The sequence below is a fragment of the Botryllus schlosseri genome, chromosome 4, assembly GCF_051294905.1.
Source record: "Botryllus schlosseri isolate E-star chromosome 4, Bs_hap1, whole genome shotgun sequence".
Lineage (NCBI taxonomy): Eukaryota > Metazoa > Chordata > Ascidiacea > Stolidobranchia > Styelidae > Botryllus > Botryllus schlosseri.
Window position 1 is genome coordinate 3,487,554 of NC_137239.1, and position 21,256 is coordinate 3,508,809.

At 40.5% G+C, this 21,256-nt stretch overlaps 1 protein-coding gene and 1 long non-coding RNA gene across 2 annotated transcripts in view; one reads left to right on the top strand and one right to left on the bottom strand.

Annotated features, from left to right (window-relative positions):
- The window catches only part of LOC145437877 (uncharacterized), a 273,341-nt gene that overhangs the window by 28,094 nt on the left and 223,991 nt on the right, over positions 1–21,256 (top strand). The window contains exons 2-3 of the mRNA XM_080315215.1: positions 705–867; positions 15,606–15,698. Of these exons, the coding sequence (XP_080171341.1) occupies positions 705–867; positions 15,606–15,698 (256 nt within the window). The remainder of the gene's footprint in view (positions 1–704; positions 868–15,605; positions 15,699–21,256) is intronic.
- Positions 18,763–20,072, bottom strand: LOC145436858 (uncharacterized). Its single transcript, XR_013914447.1, has 2 exons — positions 19,235–20,072; positions 18,763–19,167 (listed from the first exon to the last, which is right to left on the bottom strand). It is a non-coding gene; the product is annotated as an uncharacterized LOC145436858 (long non-coding RNA).

Sequence of the window (21,256 nt, forward strand, 5' to 3'; positions counted from 1 at the left end):
GAGGAAAACTACTTGAGTACTTCGAAAAAGTAGAAGTACTTCGTTACTGACCACCTCTGGAATTCTTATTCTCAAAAAACAGCTTAGTACACATAATCATGATTATGTGGCAATGGGCGTTATATAGGCGGATGATGTGGCAATAGGTGTGCTATAGGTGCGGCAATGGGCGGATGATGTGGCAATGTAGGCGTGGCAATTAAGGCGACGTGGCCTTCTGGGATTGGACGGCGTATAAAAAGGATCATAACACTACTCACATGGATGTCGGAATCGCCAAAAATAAACTCTGAAAAATGCCAAAATAGGCTAAGCTGACATTTTTGGCATAATACAAAAATAACTGCCTGTGCATTATGCTCCATATTGCTCCATATGCTCCATATTGCAATCCATATTGCAGTCAAGCAATTTCTCGCTCAGACTGCCTTGCAGTGACGCCTTTTCGTGATCTTATCACGTGAAGATATTAGGCTACTGGAATACGAGTATGGTGTCACTCGCAAAAATTATATGTCGTGCACCTGCATACAAATATTGTAATTTCCGATTTTATTTCCATGTATAGGTGAGGAACTGGATAAAACATCAAATATTTAAAATCTAGAATATCACAATATGACCCAGTTCGAACATCTGTATTTCGAATACATTTGCAATTAATACACAAACTTGTAGTTACAGGTTACTATTCTCAATTGCAGGGGGTCTTCAAGACAAAGCGTTTGCAGTGGCGGGATTCTATTTTTGGGCTCCTTGTGACTACAAGTCTCTACCAGATGCCAAAGAATTTTGTTCCAACGCAGGTGGATGGCAGAACGAACCCAAGACAAACGAAATATTGGATTATATGAAGGCAGCAAGCCTGTACGTAATAATACTGGCCTCTGGACAACATACCGAGTTTCATAACCATGAGAGAGTCCAAATATCTGGGCAACTATTCAGTCAACATATTTTTAAAAAATTCGCTTTCATGACACTAGCTGTTTTGAAAGTCTCGCTATTATGACACCAGTTGTTTTAATACTCACTATTTTGATCGCGATCAATAATACCAGTGGTTTCCAAACGGGATTTTGAAATTTTTAGGGGGAATCTGGCTTAATATTTAGGGGAAATCTGGCTTTGGCATTGTATCGGAAGATACACTGGATTCACATGGTTTTTAGATTTTTATGGTATAGAACTGTTAAGTGGAAATTTGTTCTTTACAATTGTATATTTCTTTGGTGGATTTCAAGCTAGGTGCATGTTTAAATGCCTTCCGTATATATTACACCCCCTGATAAAGTGAGGCTAACCAGACGATTTCGTTTGGTCCACGACAGCCTCTAGACCAGTGGTTCCCAAACTTTTTGGTGTGAGGACCAAATTTAGAATTTCGGAGTACGGTCGGGGCCGCACGAATACTACGGCTATGAAATGGACCGAAACAGTCATCATGGCTATTTCGGAGTAGTTTTATTGCCCTGGCGAGATTTCAAAACTGTACACTGTTTATCGCTACTTATCTGCTGCATTGGGTGTCCGTTGAGTGAATCAGCTTTTCTCGCCTAAACGCGCCAAGCGCGAGAAATTTCTTTAGTTTCATAACTGAAGTGGTCAATATGATCGGGAATTGCATGTATTGCTATCAATTTTCATCCTGTCTCTGTTCACGTAATCTGATTTACCGGTAGAGCTGAGTGAGGTGTGTTTGAAAAGGTATAGGCCCCCTCAATAGTAATGAAACATCTCCGGGGGTATACCTGTTGGCAGGAACGTAACAGCACTTCGTCAGGACCCCGGGCTCCCATAGGGTGATAAACTGACCCCGCATCACGTTGTTCGTTTTTGTCACGAAATTAAAGTTGTACTGTTTAGTGAGACAGCGCGACGCGCGAATATTTCGATAATTCATGATAAAATCGGCGAATAAGATCGGGAATTGCATGGTTGTCCTCTTTGCCCACGTAATCAGATTTACCGGTAGAGCTGAGTGAGACATGTCTTTGAAACTGCAGACCCCGTAAAATTAAACCTCTTTGGGCTGGCGGACCCTAGGTATGACTTCTTTCCATGATGTTATTTCATGACCTCCATGTCTGCTATATCAAAAAATGTAGAATTGCCCAAACCTACTAAACTGAAAGATCACAAGATTTCAGATTGGTATTTCTTCACTGGCATATAATTTTCTTTCCTGCAGGATGGTATTTGTCTTGTGAGGTTCAGATTGCCAAGACAATAACATTCGGCGCCAGTCATTTAGGCGCTTACACTGTAAAAAATAATCATGGGTGTACCCATAGTCTAGACCTGGTCCCACCTGAGTCATGTTGACATGGAAAAGGCCCATGATAACTTGTCGACATCCATGTACACCTGTTGACATCCATGTCCCTACCCATGTCCTAATAATGCTTCAAATTGACCTTTCACCTCTATTAATGTACACATACCCTGTGGTTAGATGTATTTAGCTGTATTTGACATCTGGAATGTTTGCAAGAACATCTGCGAAAAGTTCAATGAACTCGCTGACGCTGGCGCAAACTTCATGTTGAAAACGCAATATGTCGCCACTGTATGATGGAAACTCATTAGTCCATCGACAGATTCCCAAACGAAATGGATTGTCCACTTTTTCTGAAGAGTATCGCACTTCATCGTCGGGTTGACATTCTTCGGATCCAATAATGAATATAAATGTCATTACCATGCATGCACTATTCAAGGCACACGGGTTGATAGAATACATATGAATACATATGAATAGTTTCCAAGGTGGTTTAAAGTTGTATCAATCACAGCCAGTTAAGATGACAAAAATCTATTAGCACCTCATTACAATGACCTTGTCTATGAATTGTCTCGGTATGTACAAAATCTACTTTTCACTTGACAATATCAAGTATGCACACATGCACAGTCTTCCATTCCATTACCTCTGCACCACTATACCATTTGATGCTACGACCTACTATTATACAATTATTAATAAATGGATGGATTATTGCACGGATGGGCGGTTAATCCAGGATTTGAAAACTTGTATTTTGGTGACGGAGTTCAACTTTGGTGATTGCGACCCGGCCAAAGGTTGTTTGTGTCTTTTCTGAGAAATCCGAAAACAGAACTACTCGCTTTTTCAAATCCGCAAGTAAAACTAAAACTAGGACTAATCAATCACCTTATAAAATTCAAAACTAGAATTGTAACTAAAATTACTCAATTTTCAAAATCCACAAATATAACTATAACTTACAACTATACCTAGAACTTTTTAAAATTTGATACTAGAACTAGTACTAGCAACCTTTTAAGGCAATCGCGCACACTAAACTCACATTGTTTGTAGGGCTGGGCATAATGATTCGAGCACTTGAATCTGAATTAACTATTATTATTATATTCTTTATTCACAGTAAAACTGGTAGATACACACATAATCCGGGGAGCAACCTGCCCCCAAAGGAAAATGGCGAGATTGGAGTAAATTTTTAAAATTTCAGTAATACATTCAAATTGTTATTCCTATGCAATACACGGAGAAGTCAGATTACAGAATTGCAGCAGATGAAGAATTGGCAAGGGTTACAGAGCAGAGGTAGAGATGATTGAAGATGAAGAATCGAAATTACAGAAATTATGCTGTGATTCACAAGCGTAATTTTAGTCCAGTGGTGCATTCAAGGCCTTCCGAAGAATGTGCACAGTGCCCAATAATGTGATCTTTTGGATCATGTCGAATCGAACGTTACCCGGAATTTGTTGGATATGTCTCATGAGTTTTTTGCTCACGACCCCTGTAGCACCAATGACTATCGGTACAATGTTTATTTTGCATCGCCACATTTTCTCACATTCCATTTTGAGGTCTGCGTATTTGGAGTATTTTTCTGATTCTTTTTGCAGTAGGTTGTGATCAGCTGGGACAGCCAGTTCAATGAATAAGCATTCTCTTTTCTTTTTTAGTTTGACGATTATATCCGGGCGGTTGCTCCTGATTTCGCGGTCAGTTATAACTGGTACATCCCACAGAATTTTTACTTGTTCGTTTTCTGTCACTGGTGCTGGGCTGTAATCGTACCAATTTTTTGTCGAAGTGGTGATGTTAAAATGTTTGCATAATTCAAGATGAATGTAGTGACCAATCCTATTGTGTCTCCATGTGTATTCGGTAGCTGCAAGTGCACCACAGCCGGACATGAGATGTGCTACAGTTTCATTTTGGTTGTGGCACATTCTGCATTTGCCGTCCGTGTTTTGCTTCAGAATTCTTTTGCGATAGTATTTTATAGGAAGCGATTGGTCTTGTGCTGCGAAAATGAATCCTTCGCTTGCCGGTTTCAGGCCAGAGCTGGATAGCCAGGTCCATGAAAGCTCGTCTACATGGGGCTGTGAAGTTAACTTCTTGTGCTGTCCATGAAGAGGCATCGACTCCCATATCGTTTCTCTCATTTTCAGCGTTGCATTTTTGTATCGGACTCGTGCTGCTTTTGCTATTGTTGTGGGTTTAGCAACAGTGTTTTCTGCAGTGTACAGGTTAGCTGTTTCCAAGTTGACTTCTCTGGCGTACTTGTCGTGACGATAGCTCAGAGATTTTGTTTTGCGCTGTTTGTCTTCCTGTGCAATGAGTTTGCAGTAAATGTTATCGCTGTTGTTGATGTACTGTGACAAGCCGATGATTTCTGTTTTGAAGGTTTGTTCAATTTCTTGTAGTCCTCGACCACCTTTTTTTCTGGGGATGTACAGTCTTTGTGTATCAGATTTTGGGTGATGCATGTGGTGCATTGTCATCAGTTTTCTCGTCTTTGTGTCCAATATTTTAATTTCATCTTTACGCCAGTTCACCACACCAAAGCTATATCTCAAGACAGGCACTGCAAGACTGTTTATGGCATTGATTTTGTTTTTGGAATTGAGTTCAGTTTTGAGAATTGACTTGAGCCTGCTGATGTATTCTTTTTTTAGACTTGATTCCATTGCAGCATGTTTAATGTTGTCGCTTTCACAGATCCCTAGATATTTATAGTGATCTTCGGCATTCAATTCTGTTATGGTTTCGTCCATTTTGAAGTTCATGTCGCCAGTGCTGGTGGCTCTTCCGCGTCGTATGGTAAGTTTTGAGCATTTATCCAAGCCAAATTTCATTTTTATATCTTCCGAAAACTCATGAACAATTTTCATTTGGTTATTCAGGTCCGTGTCGGATTTCGCATACAGTTTCAGATCATCCATGAACAAAAGGTGATGAATCTTTTGACCTTCAGAATTTGCTGCTTTTTTCATCACGTATCCTGTTTCATTTTTTCTCAGCAACTCACTGAGTGGAGCTAAGCTGAGGCAGAATAGAAGTGGTGAGAATGAGTCGCCTTGGAAGATACCATTGCATATCGGAATTGTACAGGTTTCTGTTTCACCTTGGTCATGTTTGATCAACAGTTTTGTATGCCAATTTTTCATTGAATTTTCAATAAATCTGATGATGATCGGATTCATTTTGTACATACGCATTGTTTTCAGTATCCACGTGTGAGGGACTGAATCGAAAGCTTTTTTGTAATCTATCCATGCCATGCTGAGGTTAGTGTGTCTCCTCTTGCAGTTTTCAATAATGGTTTTGTCAAGGAGCAGGTGGTCCTTACAGCCAAGGGCGCCTTCCTTGCATCCTTTCTGCTCAGGCGGTAGAAGATTTTCTAGGTGTTTGTAGCTTCGTTTTGCCAGGATTTTGGTCAGTGTTTTGTACATGGTTGTCAGGCATGTTATTGGCCTGTAGTTCTTGGGGTCCCTGGTGTTTTCATTTTTTGGAATAAGATAGGTGATCCCTTGTGTGAACCAGGCTGGGATCTCGTGCGAGCTGGTTGAGGATAAAAGCTCATTGTAGGTCACCGCTAGGTAATTATGTGTTGCAGTTAGTTTTTTTAGCCAAAAGTTTTTGATCTGGTCAGGACCAGCTGCTTTCCAGTTCAGTGAACTCTTTAGGGCCTCCTTGATTTCTTGTTTTGTGATTTCTGACCATTGTTGTTCTGGTGTTTGTAGATGGTCAGTGTGGAGGTCTTGTATCCAATTTGCATTTGAGTTGTGCAATTTTTTGGTTTCCCATATTTTCTTCCAAAATGATTCCACATCTGCAGTGGCTGGTATTTTGCTGCTGGTAATTTTTTGATTTGACTTTTGTTTCATCATTCGAAAAAATTGACCAGGTTTGCGAGCAAATAACAAATTTTGGCGATATTGTGTTTCTCGTTTTTTATATCGTTTTTTATATCGTTTATTGTAGTATTGTCTTGTAGTATTATTGAGCAAACCAGTTTTGGCCATTATCAACAACTCACCTTATCCACAATCAGGAAGCTGTCGAAGCGTTCATTGAAAATGGTGGGTATGCCGACCACCCAGTCCAATTTCTGATTACCTGAATGAGAAGTGAGAGATCAGCTCAAGTGGAACATTCGAGAAAAAAACGGTTTAAAAATTAAATAAATGCAGTTACAAAAATTAAATGAATGCAGTTACTGTTTGTGTAGTGTGAACTGCAAATATGGGCGTGGCAAAAAATATGCAAATTTCAACATTGCCTTAGGAACCAGACAGTTTTTAAAATCGGCAACTTGAAATACCCTATTTCTATAATATCCTACCAAGTAATGACCTTTATAAATCCGCAACTAACGAACTATAATACATCGAACTCAGCCATGGGCAAAGTGAGCCCCGCTATGTTGAGAAGCACGTGTGGCCATTTTTTGGAATTAAAAACATAAAACCTACTTTTGAATATTGCTGAATAAAACCATAAGCTGGATAAACTGAGCTGGAACGGAAATTGATTTACTTTGAAACCTGCTCAATAATGTATCGCGATAACATAGCGTACGTCCCTCCCAAGCTTGTATGCGTAATCCAGATTTAAAATCAAGTCAATGTAGCAAAGTCATGACAATAAGTCACAATAAGTTACTCCTTCCGTATAGTTTGGTTCGAACCTTCTTTGTTGCCATTGTCAGTGCGCGTTTTGACTGAGACCTCATCATACATAAAGGGTGAATGGACATATCATAAAAAGAATGTCGAAAGCTGAAATGCAAAGAAGGTATGGAGCACTAAACACAGGGCCGCAACTGCCGTATCCCAGACCCCTCAAATGGAGAGGGCCCGAGCTCGAAGCACCAAAAATTACTTCGTAAATGGACATAAATCCTATAATTTATGAAATTTAATTCAAATTTTCTTCGCGCGATATATAGTGACTAGATGTTTTGATAATAATATGGGTACCACTCTACCCGCAAGAACAGCTAATTTATAGAGATCAGCATTTCGGCGTCGGCCGTTAGCGCGTCAGGACACACCAAGACGTTGACAATGACGTTTCGGCTAACATGTGACTCTGCGAAGTGTGCTGCAAAAAAGCTCAATGGCGAGGAAATCTTGACCAAAAGTACCGCCACATGTCGGCCGAAACCGATATATATATATGTCAATTTCATCAAGTCGCACTGTTAAGATATAGCTTACCTTTTAATGTATTGATATAAAAACCCGGATTACAGAGAATTCAAAATGTATCATGTTCAACATTATCTTGAATTAGGAGGGAAAATAAATATAAATTTTCATTTCGTTAATTAACCGTACTTTTCTCATTAGGCTATCTAATATCAACACATCCACGGAGAAGTATTTATTAAAAATGTAATTCACTGCTTTCCATTTATAAATAAAATCAATACACTGGAGAATATATCTGAACATGTTGGTTTGGCTCGGCACGCCAACTTACTTTCTATTACTGAAGTGGCCTGCAGAGAAAAATAATTGCCCATCCCTGAACCAACTAGATCTGTGGAATCACCCAGGTAGGCTATTCGATTTCAACCCACCCTCGCGATGACATGTGTTTTTCAGTTATTAAGCACCTTCACAACTGCGAAGCTGGAACAAGAATTACTCACTTCCCGAAACCCGCAACTAAAATTTGAACTAATCATTTTTCACAATCCGCGACTAGAACTACTTGACAGATATTGACCGCCAACTAACTAAATTTGCGAAAGTATCTTACTTACCCATAACTTTTTGAATTTCTATCGGAATTTCTTGCGGTTGCAGGAGACTGAGTGCTGAGCTCCAAGTCTTTTCCAAAATCTTTGAGGTCAAGTCAACATCCAAACAGGCTTGATTCAGGCAACATATTTTCACTTCTTCCAAAATCTGAACATTGTGACAGATTTACATCATAGCTAATTAATTAAGTTTGTCTGCAGGAGCCTTTAGTACTATCAGTAGTCTCAATTTAAGCACAGGTCGGGCTTGTGGTCGAGGATATGTCACAACTATCGTAAATTATTTCAGGAATATATATATGTAGTTTGTTTTGTACTATCATAGCATTCTGCAAAACGAACACTTTGTGAGTTTGTTGCAAAGTCGCAGATTGACTCCATCATGGCAATGTTGTGTTTGAAACCACTGCGTTAGATTGTACCTACCAAGGGAGCATGGGTCCAAACTGATCTTCATTCTCCATCAGTATTCTTGCTGATGTTCCATTTACGACACTGTCGCGGCCTGATTTAAAAGTTCTTCTCATTCGATCTTGCAGCAAATGCAGCATCTCTTCATCTGGCACCCTCTATTTCCACTCTGACTTATTTCCTTTTGATGCTCGTCGACGCTAAGTTCGTCTTCGGAAGGGTAGATGTGTTGACTTTGCAAACAGCTTTCTCTGCACAAGTATAGAAGAGTCACGATAATACTTGGCTTAGCCATGGAAATATCTCTTCAGCGCAAAAATAGCAACATGCTTGTAAGAAATCGATTGCAAGGTTGAAATTAAAGGGGCACCACTCTAAATATGATGTGGTCTCTGAAGAAATAATCTATAAAAAACTCCAATTATGATACCCGTAATTTTCCATGTATAATGCGCAAAATTTTCACGATTTTTTGCCCTAAAATCGGGGGGTGCGTATTATACATGGGAACAACGCGCTTGAAAAAATCTCCCTCGATAAAAAACTTGAAATCACACCTATCTTCATTCTTCATGTTTGTTTCCAATCGCGCATCACTTTCAGCCATCGCGCGTAGTAATAAGTGGGAAGCGACGCGTGTACCCAATTAACGAGAGTCGTGTGCAAAAGCACGCGATCTCCTGCTGAGTTGGTTTGCCGTTTGTACGCGAGCAAAAATAGGTCACTAATAGACACTCGCGCGTGGCAATTCTCGCCAATTCATCGCGTCAACGACCGGCCCGAACAATCGCATACGCAATTTATACATACACAAGAGGCCATGTGCGCAAGATATTATCGCTTGCGTAATCAGTCGCATCTCCAACAGACCTGTTGCGCATGACATAACCGTTAGCCTAGGCGCAATCGCATCTATAATAGGCATCGTGCGCAAGATGTCGGTTCGTTGGCCTAAACTAACTCGCTGCCGGCGTCGCAGGCTTTGGCTGCTATCTACTATCGTTCAAAGACAATCCCGCTAATTGTATAATGATTAGCGATCGCTGTGTAATGATTGTTCAAGAGTGACATCGCAAAACAGAATGACATCGTATACGAAATCGGAACTATTCATGTACTGAAATGCAGGGTGCGTACTATACATGGGTACAGGCTTTTTCCCAGAATTTACATGCTATTTTAGGGGTGCGTATTATACATGGGGGCGTACTATACTTGGAAAATTACGGTAAATCCAATTACCCTAAATATAATTATTTTACTGTATTTTGATTTAATACAGTGTTCAGTATAACAAGTAGATTTAATTTCTTAGCCGTTTTTTTTTATCTGGACCATACAGTGAAAATGTGACGTTCGTCAAAATAACCCCATGGGATATCATTAAAACCAGAGACAATTTGAAAACACCAAGGTCATATTTGGAATCAGTGTCGTTCGGAACACCGAAACAACTCTTCGAATATGCGCTAAGAAGAGTGTAATCCTAGTATAGTAGCCTACCAATTTATGTGTGGTAATAATTACTTACTTTCATCGTCTGTCAAGATTAGTCGCATTACTCCTTTATCTTGAATTGTCGAGAGATCATACGAGGCAAATGCCTCGTCGTAATATAGAAGTTGAGTATACTGTCCCCGATATTACTCCGAAATACAGTTCTCACAGTTTCATTTATCTCAGATCTGTGATCCACTGTAATCACTCGTTCAGTCGTTCATGATCTCCAGCAGCCTCATTTTCAATGTCACAAATATCACAGGAGTAACATTACAAACAACTGCAGTATGTATATCTGTAAAATACAAATTTACATCAGGTTCTTATGTTTCTAGGGTTTTCAAATCTTGAATCAAAGGCTCGAGTATAGCATGATATCCCATATTTTTAAAGCTGAAGTTTTTCAATCACCTCAGGATGAATATTCCTCCAGTTGGATAAATACTTCACTTTAACATTGCCCAGTACGGTACAAAATAAAAGCAAGGAAGCTTGTGAAACGTCTAGGACTACTAACGCATTACCACATGGGCTACAACTACATACAAATGCATACGCAGTAAACTTTGATCACCATTTGCAGCCGTTTGGCAGTTCCTGCTATATGCCGGTATCTGACTGAATACGACTAAGTTGCTTCAGGTTCGACTATACCCAGTGACGCATTGCAGATTCGGCGGATATATTACAACGAAGACAGGAACAATAAATACATCAATACTTACCATCCAATCCACGCCTTAATACAGCAACAAGCCATAAACTTTGCAACTTTCACAAAACAACCTATGAAATGACCGACTCCATCAAACTTCCTCTTTTTTGCAATCCTTTTGAATTGAGCGCTACGTCTATACTGTACGCATGACTGGTTTTGTAACCAGATAATCCGGAGTCATTATGGCTCCGTAACCGAACGGCCATGTTTGCGTGCGATGATGTAGCTATGTACGAATCACGATGTTTGTGTATTGCAATATATCCTGTGAGGATGTAACGATGTTTTCTTGTCACTCAGCTGAAATAGCGATATAGTGAAATGGTGAAGCGTCCTGCTTCTTGATCGGTATGATCAATTCCCGGCCATGTCAGACCAAAGACTAAAAAACTGGTATCCGTGGCTATCCGGCTCATCGTTCAGCATTCAGGGATAGCATGGTTATCGCATTTCAATCGTCAAAGCATCTCAATGGTGAAAACGAGAATAAGTCTGATTCCTCTCTCCCCCCTCTCTCTCCCCTATCTCTCTCCTCCCCTCCCCTCCCCTCCCCCTCTCTCTCTCTCTCTCTCGCTCTCCTTTCTCTATGCTCCCTTTCCCTTCTTTCTCCCCCTTTCTTCTTTCTGCTCTATTCTCTATCTCTCCCCCACTCTCTCTCCCCTATCTCTCTCCTCCCCTCCCCTCTCTCTTTCTCTCTCTCCTTTATATATGCTCTCATTCCCTTCTTTCTCTCCCCCACTATTCTTTCTGCTCTATTCTCTATCTCTATCTCCTCTCTCTCCTTCTCTGCCTCCTCTCTTTCTCTCTCCCTCTCTCGCTCCTCTCTGTCTCTCTCCGTCTCTCTCTCTCTCTCTCTCTCTCTTCCTCTCTCTCAGTGACGATGATGATGATAATTATGATGATATCACTAAAGCTCAACGTGATACTCTTACTTGATAACCATAGACATGGCTCCCATCATGTCCCATCATGGAAGTTTTTGTCATGTCAACATGAGATTTTAAAACCATGTCGGTGTTTTCATGGAATTAACATGAGAAAGAGGAAGTCATGTCATTTCCATGATAAAATCCATGTTTATTTTTTACAGTGTATATGGACAATTAAACTTATATGTATTTTGTATATATAACGAAGCTTTTGGTATTTCGAAGTTTTTGGTCAGCATAAAAGCAGTCCTTTAAGGCCAAGGCTTTCTCGCTGCCGATCGTTCTGACACACTTCTTGGAGTCACATGTTACATAGCCTAAAACTTTATATGTCTTGGTGCGTTGTGGTGCGGTCATGGCCAACGCTGATATGCCCATTTCTATAAATCTTGCGTATTTTTACTTGGAAAAGAGTACCCAATAATCAAGATACGTGGCGAATTTTGAAAAGGTTGCATAAATTTTCAAAAAATACTCTATAATTTATGCTAATTCACGAAATAATTTTGGGCCCCCTTCGAGCTCGGCCCCCTCAATTGGGGGGTTTGAGGTGCGGCAGTTACGGCCCTTACTATGGGACTACCAATTATGCTTCTTTTTGCCGGCTAAGCAGTATTCATCTCGGCGTATTCAACCGTGAGTCACGTGTTGCACATCTAGTTATCATAGGGTTACCATACATCCTCTTTTAAGATGATTTGTCCTCTTTTTTGATTTTTTTAAAGTGTCCTCGGAGGACGCACAAATGTCTTCTTTTTTGAGATTTCGTCTTCTTTTTTGAGGATTTTGGTTACATATAGGGCCAAATTCGACTGATATACATTAAGTCAGCACTGTAGGAACGCTACGGCGGCTATTTCGGGAGCTGGACCGGAAAGTTGACCTTTTTTTTCAGTCAACCACCTGTTAATGTGAAATAAAAACTGTATTTTCCGGGATTTGAGCCTCTTTTTCTTTTTTAGTCAAGCAATCACGAAGTGGGAAAAATTTACCATTTTCTTCAGGATTTTCCTCCGGTTTTGAAAGTTATGCCAAGTCAAGCAAGAGTATTTTATAAATATAAATTTTATTTTTTGTCATTAATCGATTTCTTAATATATTTTGGGGGCCGTTTTGGGGGCCGCAAGAAGGCTATCTGGGGGCCGCGCTTGGGAATCACTGCTCTAGACCAAATTGCCACTAAACATGAAAACGTTAAGCCGAATTCAGCGCAAGGCCGCTAGTGAAATTGTTCAACTCTTTAAGCCAACATATGAGCTAACGTGAAAAACATACCGTACCAAATTGATCGATTCAACTCAAGTCCATAGCAAGCGGACTTGGTGTTTTTAGTCAGCAGCTACCCGACCGTTCAACAAAAGTTCAAATTTGACTGTACTTTACCAAAGTTTAGTGCGGTCCGCATTCGCCATAGTTCGGACATATCTGAATATGTTTGGCCATTAGTTGCTCAGTCAACAAATGGTTGCGCGTTAAAAAGCACATTTTTAGTCACAGGCAACTTTTTCATACGGGGAAATTTTACCTCAAATATCGGCCAAGATGGACACGAGACGAGAAAGGTTGGGAACCACTGAATTATACCTATGAAAGTCAATTCATGACATCACACATTATAGTGTTTTGAATTCATGAGATATAAGGATCAGCACATGAACATCTCGACACGTTATCCTACACCAGGGGTGGGCATTGGCAACCTGCAGCCGTAGAAGGCAATTTGTGCGGCAGTGACACGTAATTTAATTAGTGTGTGTTGGCGGCCACCGACGGGGAAATTGAATTTTTGATTGATTGAATAATGAATAATCTTGAAATTGTCTTCGCGCCGTGCGCGATTCAATGCTATCCTTCATACTAGCCCCTTTGCAATCTGAGCCCCACAGAACAGACGCGAAAAGCAGATAAAAGGGATGTGCCCATATAGAAATACTAACTTGGAATAATGTGCTTCCGACGAAAGAAATTTGTTTCTGATACGTTTAGGCCAGTGATTCCCAACCGCGGCGCTCAGAGCCACATGCGTCGTCAAAGAAGCCTTCTTGCGTCTCTGATTGACCTCTAAATATGCGACAAAAATATAATAGACGACAGTTGTTGTTTGTTTCTATGAATAGCTATTGGTAATTTCTGTATATGAATGCTAAAATCAGGGATATTAGTTATGTCTAAAGCCGTCCAAGGACGCTTCTGAAAACAGTGTAGGAGAATTGCTGCAGACTGGCGTCAAACGCATGGATGAACAGTTGAACCCCCATCAGTCAAAGATGTATCTTGAGTCCTTCTGGTCATAGACCTCTATATATCGTCTCTGTGAAGAGTAAATTTCGACACAATTTTACTAACATTAAAATAAAGGCTCATAGACAAGTATAAATATCAATAAGTCCAACATTGTTCAGCGTATTATTCCCCGCAAACTTGTGCACAAAATGCAGTGAAGAGCTATCACATCACGACATAACATTAGCCTACTCGCCAATTTGCTTGTATCAATGCTATAATAACCGATATAAAATCTATAGAAGTCCAAGTATAATATGTGCATGCTTTTGAATCAGTTGGATGGTGAGACCAGAGGTAGGCCAGCTACCTTCAAATTTTCGTTATAAGTAGCCTATACCCGAGTGTTTTCATGCAGCTCCATTCGTACTCTGAAGTTTGAAGTGCGGTCCGACATCCAGAAAGGTTGGGAACCTCTGGTTCAGGCCATTCCAATATATTTACGCTAAGCCTACCGACAATCCTGATGGCAGGTCAAGAAATAATAGCATGTAACAAAGTGACCAATAACAATTGGTCCTTCCGAAGATGCATCATCATGTGTAACTTGCCTTAAATTTTCGAAGTCACTATCTCCATTAACTCCACCAGTGAATATGATCACATGTGCTGTAAAGGATAAATATTTGATTGCAATATGTGAATATACTAATAATAATGACGAAATTCATTTGTGAACCTGAAAGAATTTCCGCGCCTTGCGCGACCATAACGTTTCCCAGTTTTTATTATTCAAAACATTGCCACTCGCGAATTCTGTGTGTAGAGAAATCCGACATGAGAAAAGTAGATTATTCCGTAGTTCAACGGAAATGGACATATTAACATGGGGATTTGACGCCTAGTTAGTTGATTACGGCTTGTGCCCAGGAATGCGGCAGTAGGCTACATATACGTAATCGAAATGCGGCCATGAATAGCAAAAAGGTTGTCCCCCTGTCCTACACCAACTTGAACCGGATCGCTATTTTGGTGGAAGTGCTCGGGTCAGTGCATGAGAATAACGATTATCGAAATCGCAGACAAGCGTTGGTGTTAGTGCGGAATTTCAGTGTTCAAACTGCTTTGAGGGTGGAATTTTATAATTTGCTAAAATGTGCGGTATTTTGAAGGCTTGAATATTTTCGTAACTCATAATAATTTCGTAGATCAACATATATATTTTTATTGTTACAGTTTCCTATTCAATATGCCAAACACCTTATCTTCTCCCGATTAGACGATCAAATACACGTTTTCATCCTCTAAATTGAATTGTAGTTTAACCCATAATTACTGCATGCCACGTTTTCTTGCTCTCAATAATAATTATTGAGCCTGATTTTCGGGACAATCCTTTTGATTGGAGCGCGAAACTTGAACTGTGTGTTATTATGTATGCCTGCGATTTGGAATTAATTCCTTCCTCCGAAGTAATTTCCCTAAATGTTGCAACGATTGCCATATGTTGGGTCCAAGATCAGTGTTTATATGGGCCGGCACGGGAGGGGGCTGAAAATATGCCGTCGGTTCTGGATACAACACAGAATGCCACATACTCCGCCTCCGGAACAGGATCATAACCCGCCTTGCTAGTGTGATGTCATATTGACAGACGGTTTGCTCATACCTCATTTCAAAGTCAGCTAGTGGGCGCTGAAGAATGTCCGGAATTCGCGTCACAAAATATCGTAGCCCTATGTTTTATTCTAAAATATATTTTGTTTACAGAGGTGAGGCAATCTATCACCAAGGTCTTGAGAAAATAGATGGAAAGTGGACATGGCTTCGGGGAGGTGAATGGGACGGTGAAAATCCAAGGAGGTGTGACTTGAATTATATCTTTCAAATGTTTATAAGGTGCTAGAAATCTGCTTCGATTGCATTAGTAATATCGTTTTTACCAAATTTAAGTTAGGTAAAAGGAACCTATAATATGTCATTTTTGAAAGTCACGTAAAAGTAGATTGCTATATTGATAGTTATAATTCTGTTCTGCGATATATTCTCTTGATGAGAATATGATCCAAAAGTCCACATTATGTTGTGGTAAGAGCATGTGAATGTCATCGGTCCCCATTTCCTGACCAAGACATTGTTTTAAGTTGCATAGAGCGTAGCCTGTGGTGTTAGTCTAGGTACCAAAATTTTCTATAATGCATGAATGGATAGGTTGTATTTACATATATAAGTCGCTATAAACTTTTTATCCTCTCAGCCCACGTAATCAGATTTACCAGTAGCGCTGAGTGAGCTGTTGTATAGGAAAATAAAGGGCACGTAATTAATAATTAAACATATTCGGGCGTGCCCGTAGGTACAATTAATTCGTTACCAGGGCCGTAACAGCACTTCGTCAGCCCCCCCCCCAAAAAAACGAACGTTGGTCTTGGGCCCCCCATTCGGCTGTCCGCTATTTGCTGATACTAGGCATCTACATTGGGCGTCGATTTAATGAGGCAGCTATACTCGCCTAGGCGCGCTAAGCGTGAAAAATTTCACTAATTACCGATTGAATTGGTCAATATGATCGGGAATTGCATGTATATTGAGATCAATTTTTATCCTCTCTCTGCTCACGTAAACAGATTTACCGGTAAAGCTGAGTGATGTGTGATTGAAAAGTTAGGACCCCTCATTAATAATTATACATCTTCGGGCGTATACCCGTTGGCAGGAACGAAACGGCACTTCGTCAGGCCCCCGAAAAAACTTGCGTCTTGGGCTCCCATAGGGTGATAAACCGACCGCCCCCCATCACGTTGTTCGCTTTTGCCACGGAATCAGCTGCATTGTTTAGCGAGCCGGTGCGAAGCGCGAAAACTTTCGATAATTCATGCTAAAATCGGTCAGTAAGATCGGGGATTGCATTTATATTGCTATCAATTTCTTGTCCTCTCTGCTCACGTTACCAGATTTACCGGTAGAGCTGAGTAAGGTGCAATGTTCCCTCTAAGCTGCGCACGTGCGCAGTGCTGACACGGTCTCTGCGCACAGAAAATCTACGTTGCGCACAACAAATCCGACGTTATGACATTTTTTTAGTCGTTACGCACTGTTGTCCAAAGGTCAGCGCAGTGAGTTGTTGAGTGTGTGCAGAGACTGCAGACTCATCAAAACTTAAAGCGAACATTGTGAGGTGTCTTGGAAACTGTAGGGCCCGTAACTAATAATTAAACATATTCGGGCGGGCGAACCCGTTGGTATGACTTCGTTGCATGATGTTATTTCATGACCTCCTGTCTGCTATATCAAAAAATATAGAATCGCCCAACAGGGATATTGCCCAACAGGAATATCCCTGTCGCCAAATCGTACTAAACTAAAGACGCACACGATTTCAAATTGGTATGTCTTCACTGGCATATAATTTTTCCGTGCCAGATGGAATTCGTCTTCTGGGGTTCAGATTGCCAAGAGAGGAACATTCGGTGTCAGTCATTTAGGCGCCCATGGACAATTAAACCTATATTTATTTTGAAGGCTATATATAACGAAGTTTTCGGTGTTAATTTGCTCTGAATACTCATTAAGGATATGTCCTACCACCACATCATCTACTGCGAAGCCATTTTTCTCCAGCGCCCCCCATACCGCCCCCTGAGCCCAGCGCCCCCATATCAACCCCTGGGCGTTTCCGCCCCCTTCAAAATCGCCAGCGCCCCTTGGGGGGCGCTGGGGGCAAGGTTAAGAACCACTGCGTTAGCGGATGCGATCGCATCTCTCGCACAAATATCTCCTAACCAAAAATTAGATGAAAAGGAATAGCAGCTGCGTCTTCAAAATTATGTTAATAGCGCAATACCAAAATGTGCAAGGATTCTGGGCGGGGGGCTCAAAAAGCATGTTGATAAACCGGTAGCCTTCAAGAGCATTTAGAAGCTTTTCATCTAATTACGAGATGAATAGAGTACGGTACTCAAAACAAAGCATGCACTGATCATCGACTCCTCTGCACGACACCATATTCCACATTGGTGCATGGATTTCCATGTTTTTTCGCAATATGATAACTATAAATTGCGTAAATGTAGGAGGGGGCCCCCTCATAAAATTGAAGTAAGCTCTTTTAACGTGCACAAAAATTGATGATCGACAGCAGATTACGGTACCATATTCTACATGGGTAGGCCTACATCTATTTTCACGGTTATTCGCAAAATGATAACTATATATTGCGTAAGTGTAGGAGCGCCCCCCTCATGAAATCGAAGTAAAGGCGAATTCACACATACCCGGTTCGCACGGTAAATTCGCGCGTAACGCACGTACCGCAAGAGTCAATTCACACATTCACGACTCGCGATTAACGCGATCATTGTACGGTAGCCGTGCGACGACCAACCGGACGTATATTCACACTGCCGCGGTCGTTCAACCACGGTTGCAAGCGGTACACCCTGATTCCATTCCAGTTTGCTCTGCCTCTTTTTCAACATATTGATACATCATATATAAAGCCCAGGTGGAGTCAGAGGTTTGCCTACCTTTTCAATTGGTTGTGTTTTATATCACTTCAACGCAACAACATAACTAACCTACTTTCTGCACTTTGGATTTGGAATATTTGCACCTATTTGTAGTGTCACAGGTCAGTTTGCGGTAGCCACAAAGATGCACCCTGCAATCTCCAAGTGACCACCTCTGCTAAAAGTATTCGAGCCATCAACCATATCTGCTATTTAAAACTATTTGATCGCCTTTCATTTCTTCGTTTCCTACACTTGAAGTAGGAACATGTCTCTGAAATTGCTCTACTTGAAGGCGAGAAAAACTTTACAGCAATACTAATGTACGAGTAGCAACGATGAATATTCTGACCACATTGGATAAATAGTCACCTATTCCTGAACATTCCAAGAAATCTAGCATGCCTTACAATACAGAATTGAATTTTCAATCATGTTATGCAAAGAAATGATGAACAATAAAATGAAATGCTTACATTTGAAAGCATTGCAAATACAGAATTGAATGAGTACTAAAAATTGCACACATTTGAAGAAAGAAACAAGAATGAATAATATGCAATATCACGGTACCAATTAAATCGATGCAGAAATAATCATAATAGACAAAACAGTATGCATGAAATAACGGTGCTAGTTTTCAACTGGTTCTTGTGATCATAAACTTGGAAAAGTTTGCATAATGTTCTTCATTATTGCAGCAACACACACAGCGTCCGCTGACTCACAACTATGTGCCGCCATAAAGCTCGCAAAATGATCATATTAGTCCAGGGTGCAGAAAACTGGTCAGTGCTCCACTGTAGAAACTTTATCATCTCACCCTGAATAAGATATAATATATATGTTACATGCATAGCGTGACAAGTCCAACATCACAGCTACACCTACCTGCATCAAATTTCTGTCATCATAGTATCTTCGCTCTTCCCTGGTAATTGTCTGCCAATTGTAGAGTTCAATGATGGTGGATGGTGGTTGGTGGATGCAAGAGATGACATAGCAGTGCTAGTTTACACATCAGCTGGGTTCACATCATTTGTCTCTGGCAGCGGTTTCTAAATCCCAATATTAAAAGCTTATTTTACAGCAATGCCTTTGAAATATAATATGCCATAAGGAATTTTACTTCATGCAAACATTCACCACAATTCACAATATCTGATGTTGCCACTTCAACTTATTCTGCAACTTATTCTGCTGCAGTAATCAAACTATCAGAGTAGTGACTTTCTTCAATATCTGGCAGGCTGTCAACAGTGATACACAGATGAGTATGGTCAACAAAAAAGCTAAGAATTTATACTTTATCACGACCTATTCTCTGCGTTGGATGCGAGAAACATTTTCTGCTAGTATGACGTTCTATCTTGTGCAAATGCAGCATTTCAATAGGACTAAATGCATATTTTCCCCATTTCCCAAAAATTGCTCCTCGAGGTCGACCATCGAGTTTTCACTTGCCCCACTAAATGAATGAATGGAAATGGACATACCAGATGTTTGCAGTACATCAGCTATTGATGTTGATGTAGGGCGTAGGCCAGGGGTGGGCAAACTTTTGAGCTCGCGGGCCGCATTCAACATCTGAATCCATTCGCGGGCCGCAATATATTAAATTGGGATTATAAACCAAAACGCAATTTTGGTATTTGATTAAATAGTGAGGACATGTAGGTAGATGCTTATTTAAAACAAACCAAGCATTTCGTTGATGATATCGCACATGCGCCAGAAACAGTGGCGAGATTTCATAGGCTGGTCGACCTCAATAACCAATTTGTCAAAACTGTAGAGATGAAAGTCGGTGGTAATGATTCTTAAAATAGGATTGAAATTTAAATCTGTCACCGCAGCGATCGGTTCATAGATTTGTTAATTCCACTTTTGGTTCAGTTCCAGGACACACAACGCTGACAGCATCATAACCATGTTAGCTTCAAACACACTTCTACTGTGTGTGGATAAAATATAAATACCCTAATTCTACGCATACAGAGAACGAATCTACCTAAGACAAGCGCGAATCGTTTTTTATAAGCGCATCACTAAAAAATTGAAACTGGAGTGGCCAATCTGAAATCACACTCGTGACCCGAATTACGTTCAGGATTGCTGTGATTTTTAGCAGTTTGAACCTTTCAAACTGCGTGAGCTTTATTATCGGGCTGTCGCGCCAGACATTAAACATAAAAAATAATCTAGGAAGTATTTACCTTAGAACAGTGGTTTTCAAACTTTGCAAGAGACGCCTCCTTACGATAGTGAAAGATTACGTGTCCCCCTTATCGTCATATCACAGAACGCAACCAGGATGCTAGCAAACCTAACGGGTAGTTTGATGGCATGGAAGGCTACGACTGTGGATGAGAGATTTTTAAATATGAAATTCAGACTAAATACAGAACAACAACAACAACAACAACTGTGAATTGGATGTAAATAGCGCGGAGGGTGAAATTTTTTTCTTCAGTTGATCCCAGCTTCGCGCCCTTCTTATGATGCTTTCACCCCCTCAAGGTGGGTGCGCCCACCAGTTTGAGAACCACTTCCTTAAAAATATCATGGTGAAATATACTAAAAAGTCAGGGATATCTAGAAGTTCTAGATATCCCTGTAAAAAGTTTAATCAAGTCCCTGCATTAATTCGATTTTTAGTACGCATTTCATCAATATTTTTAAAAAGTTTCTTTAGACTCTCGCGGGCCGCACAGAACGGTGTTGCGGGCCGCATGCGGCCCGCGGGCCGTAGTTTGCCCACCCCTGGCGTAGGCTGTCATCAACAACATGGCCTGATTTTTAGTACGGTAGTGGAAAGGATTATAGAGTACAATTTCTGTAAACATATGTAGTAAGATTGAAAAGACACCATTATGTACTAAAAATGCATGCATCAATATAATATGAATCTGA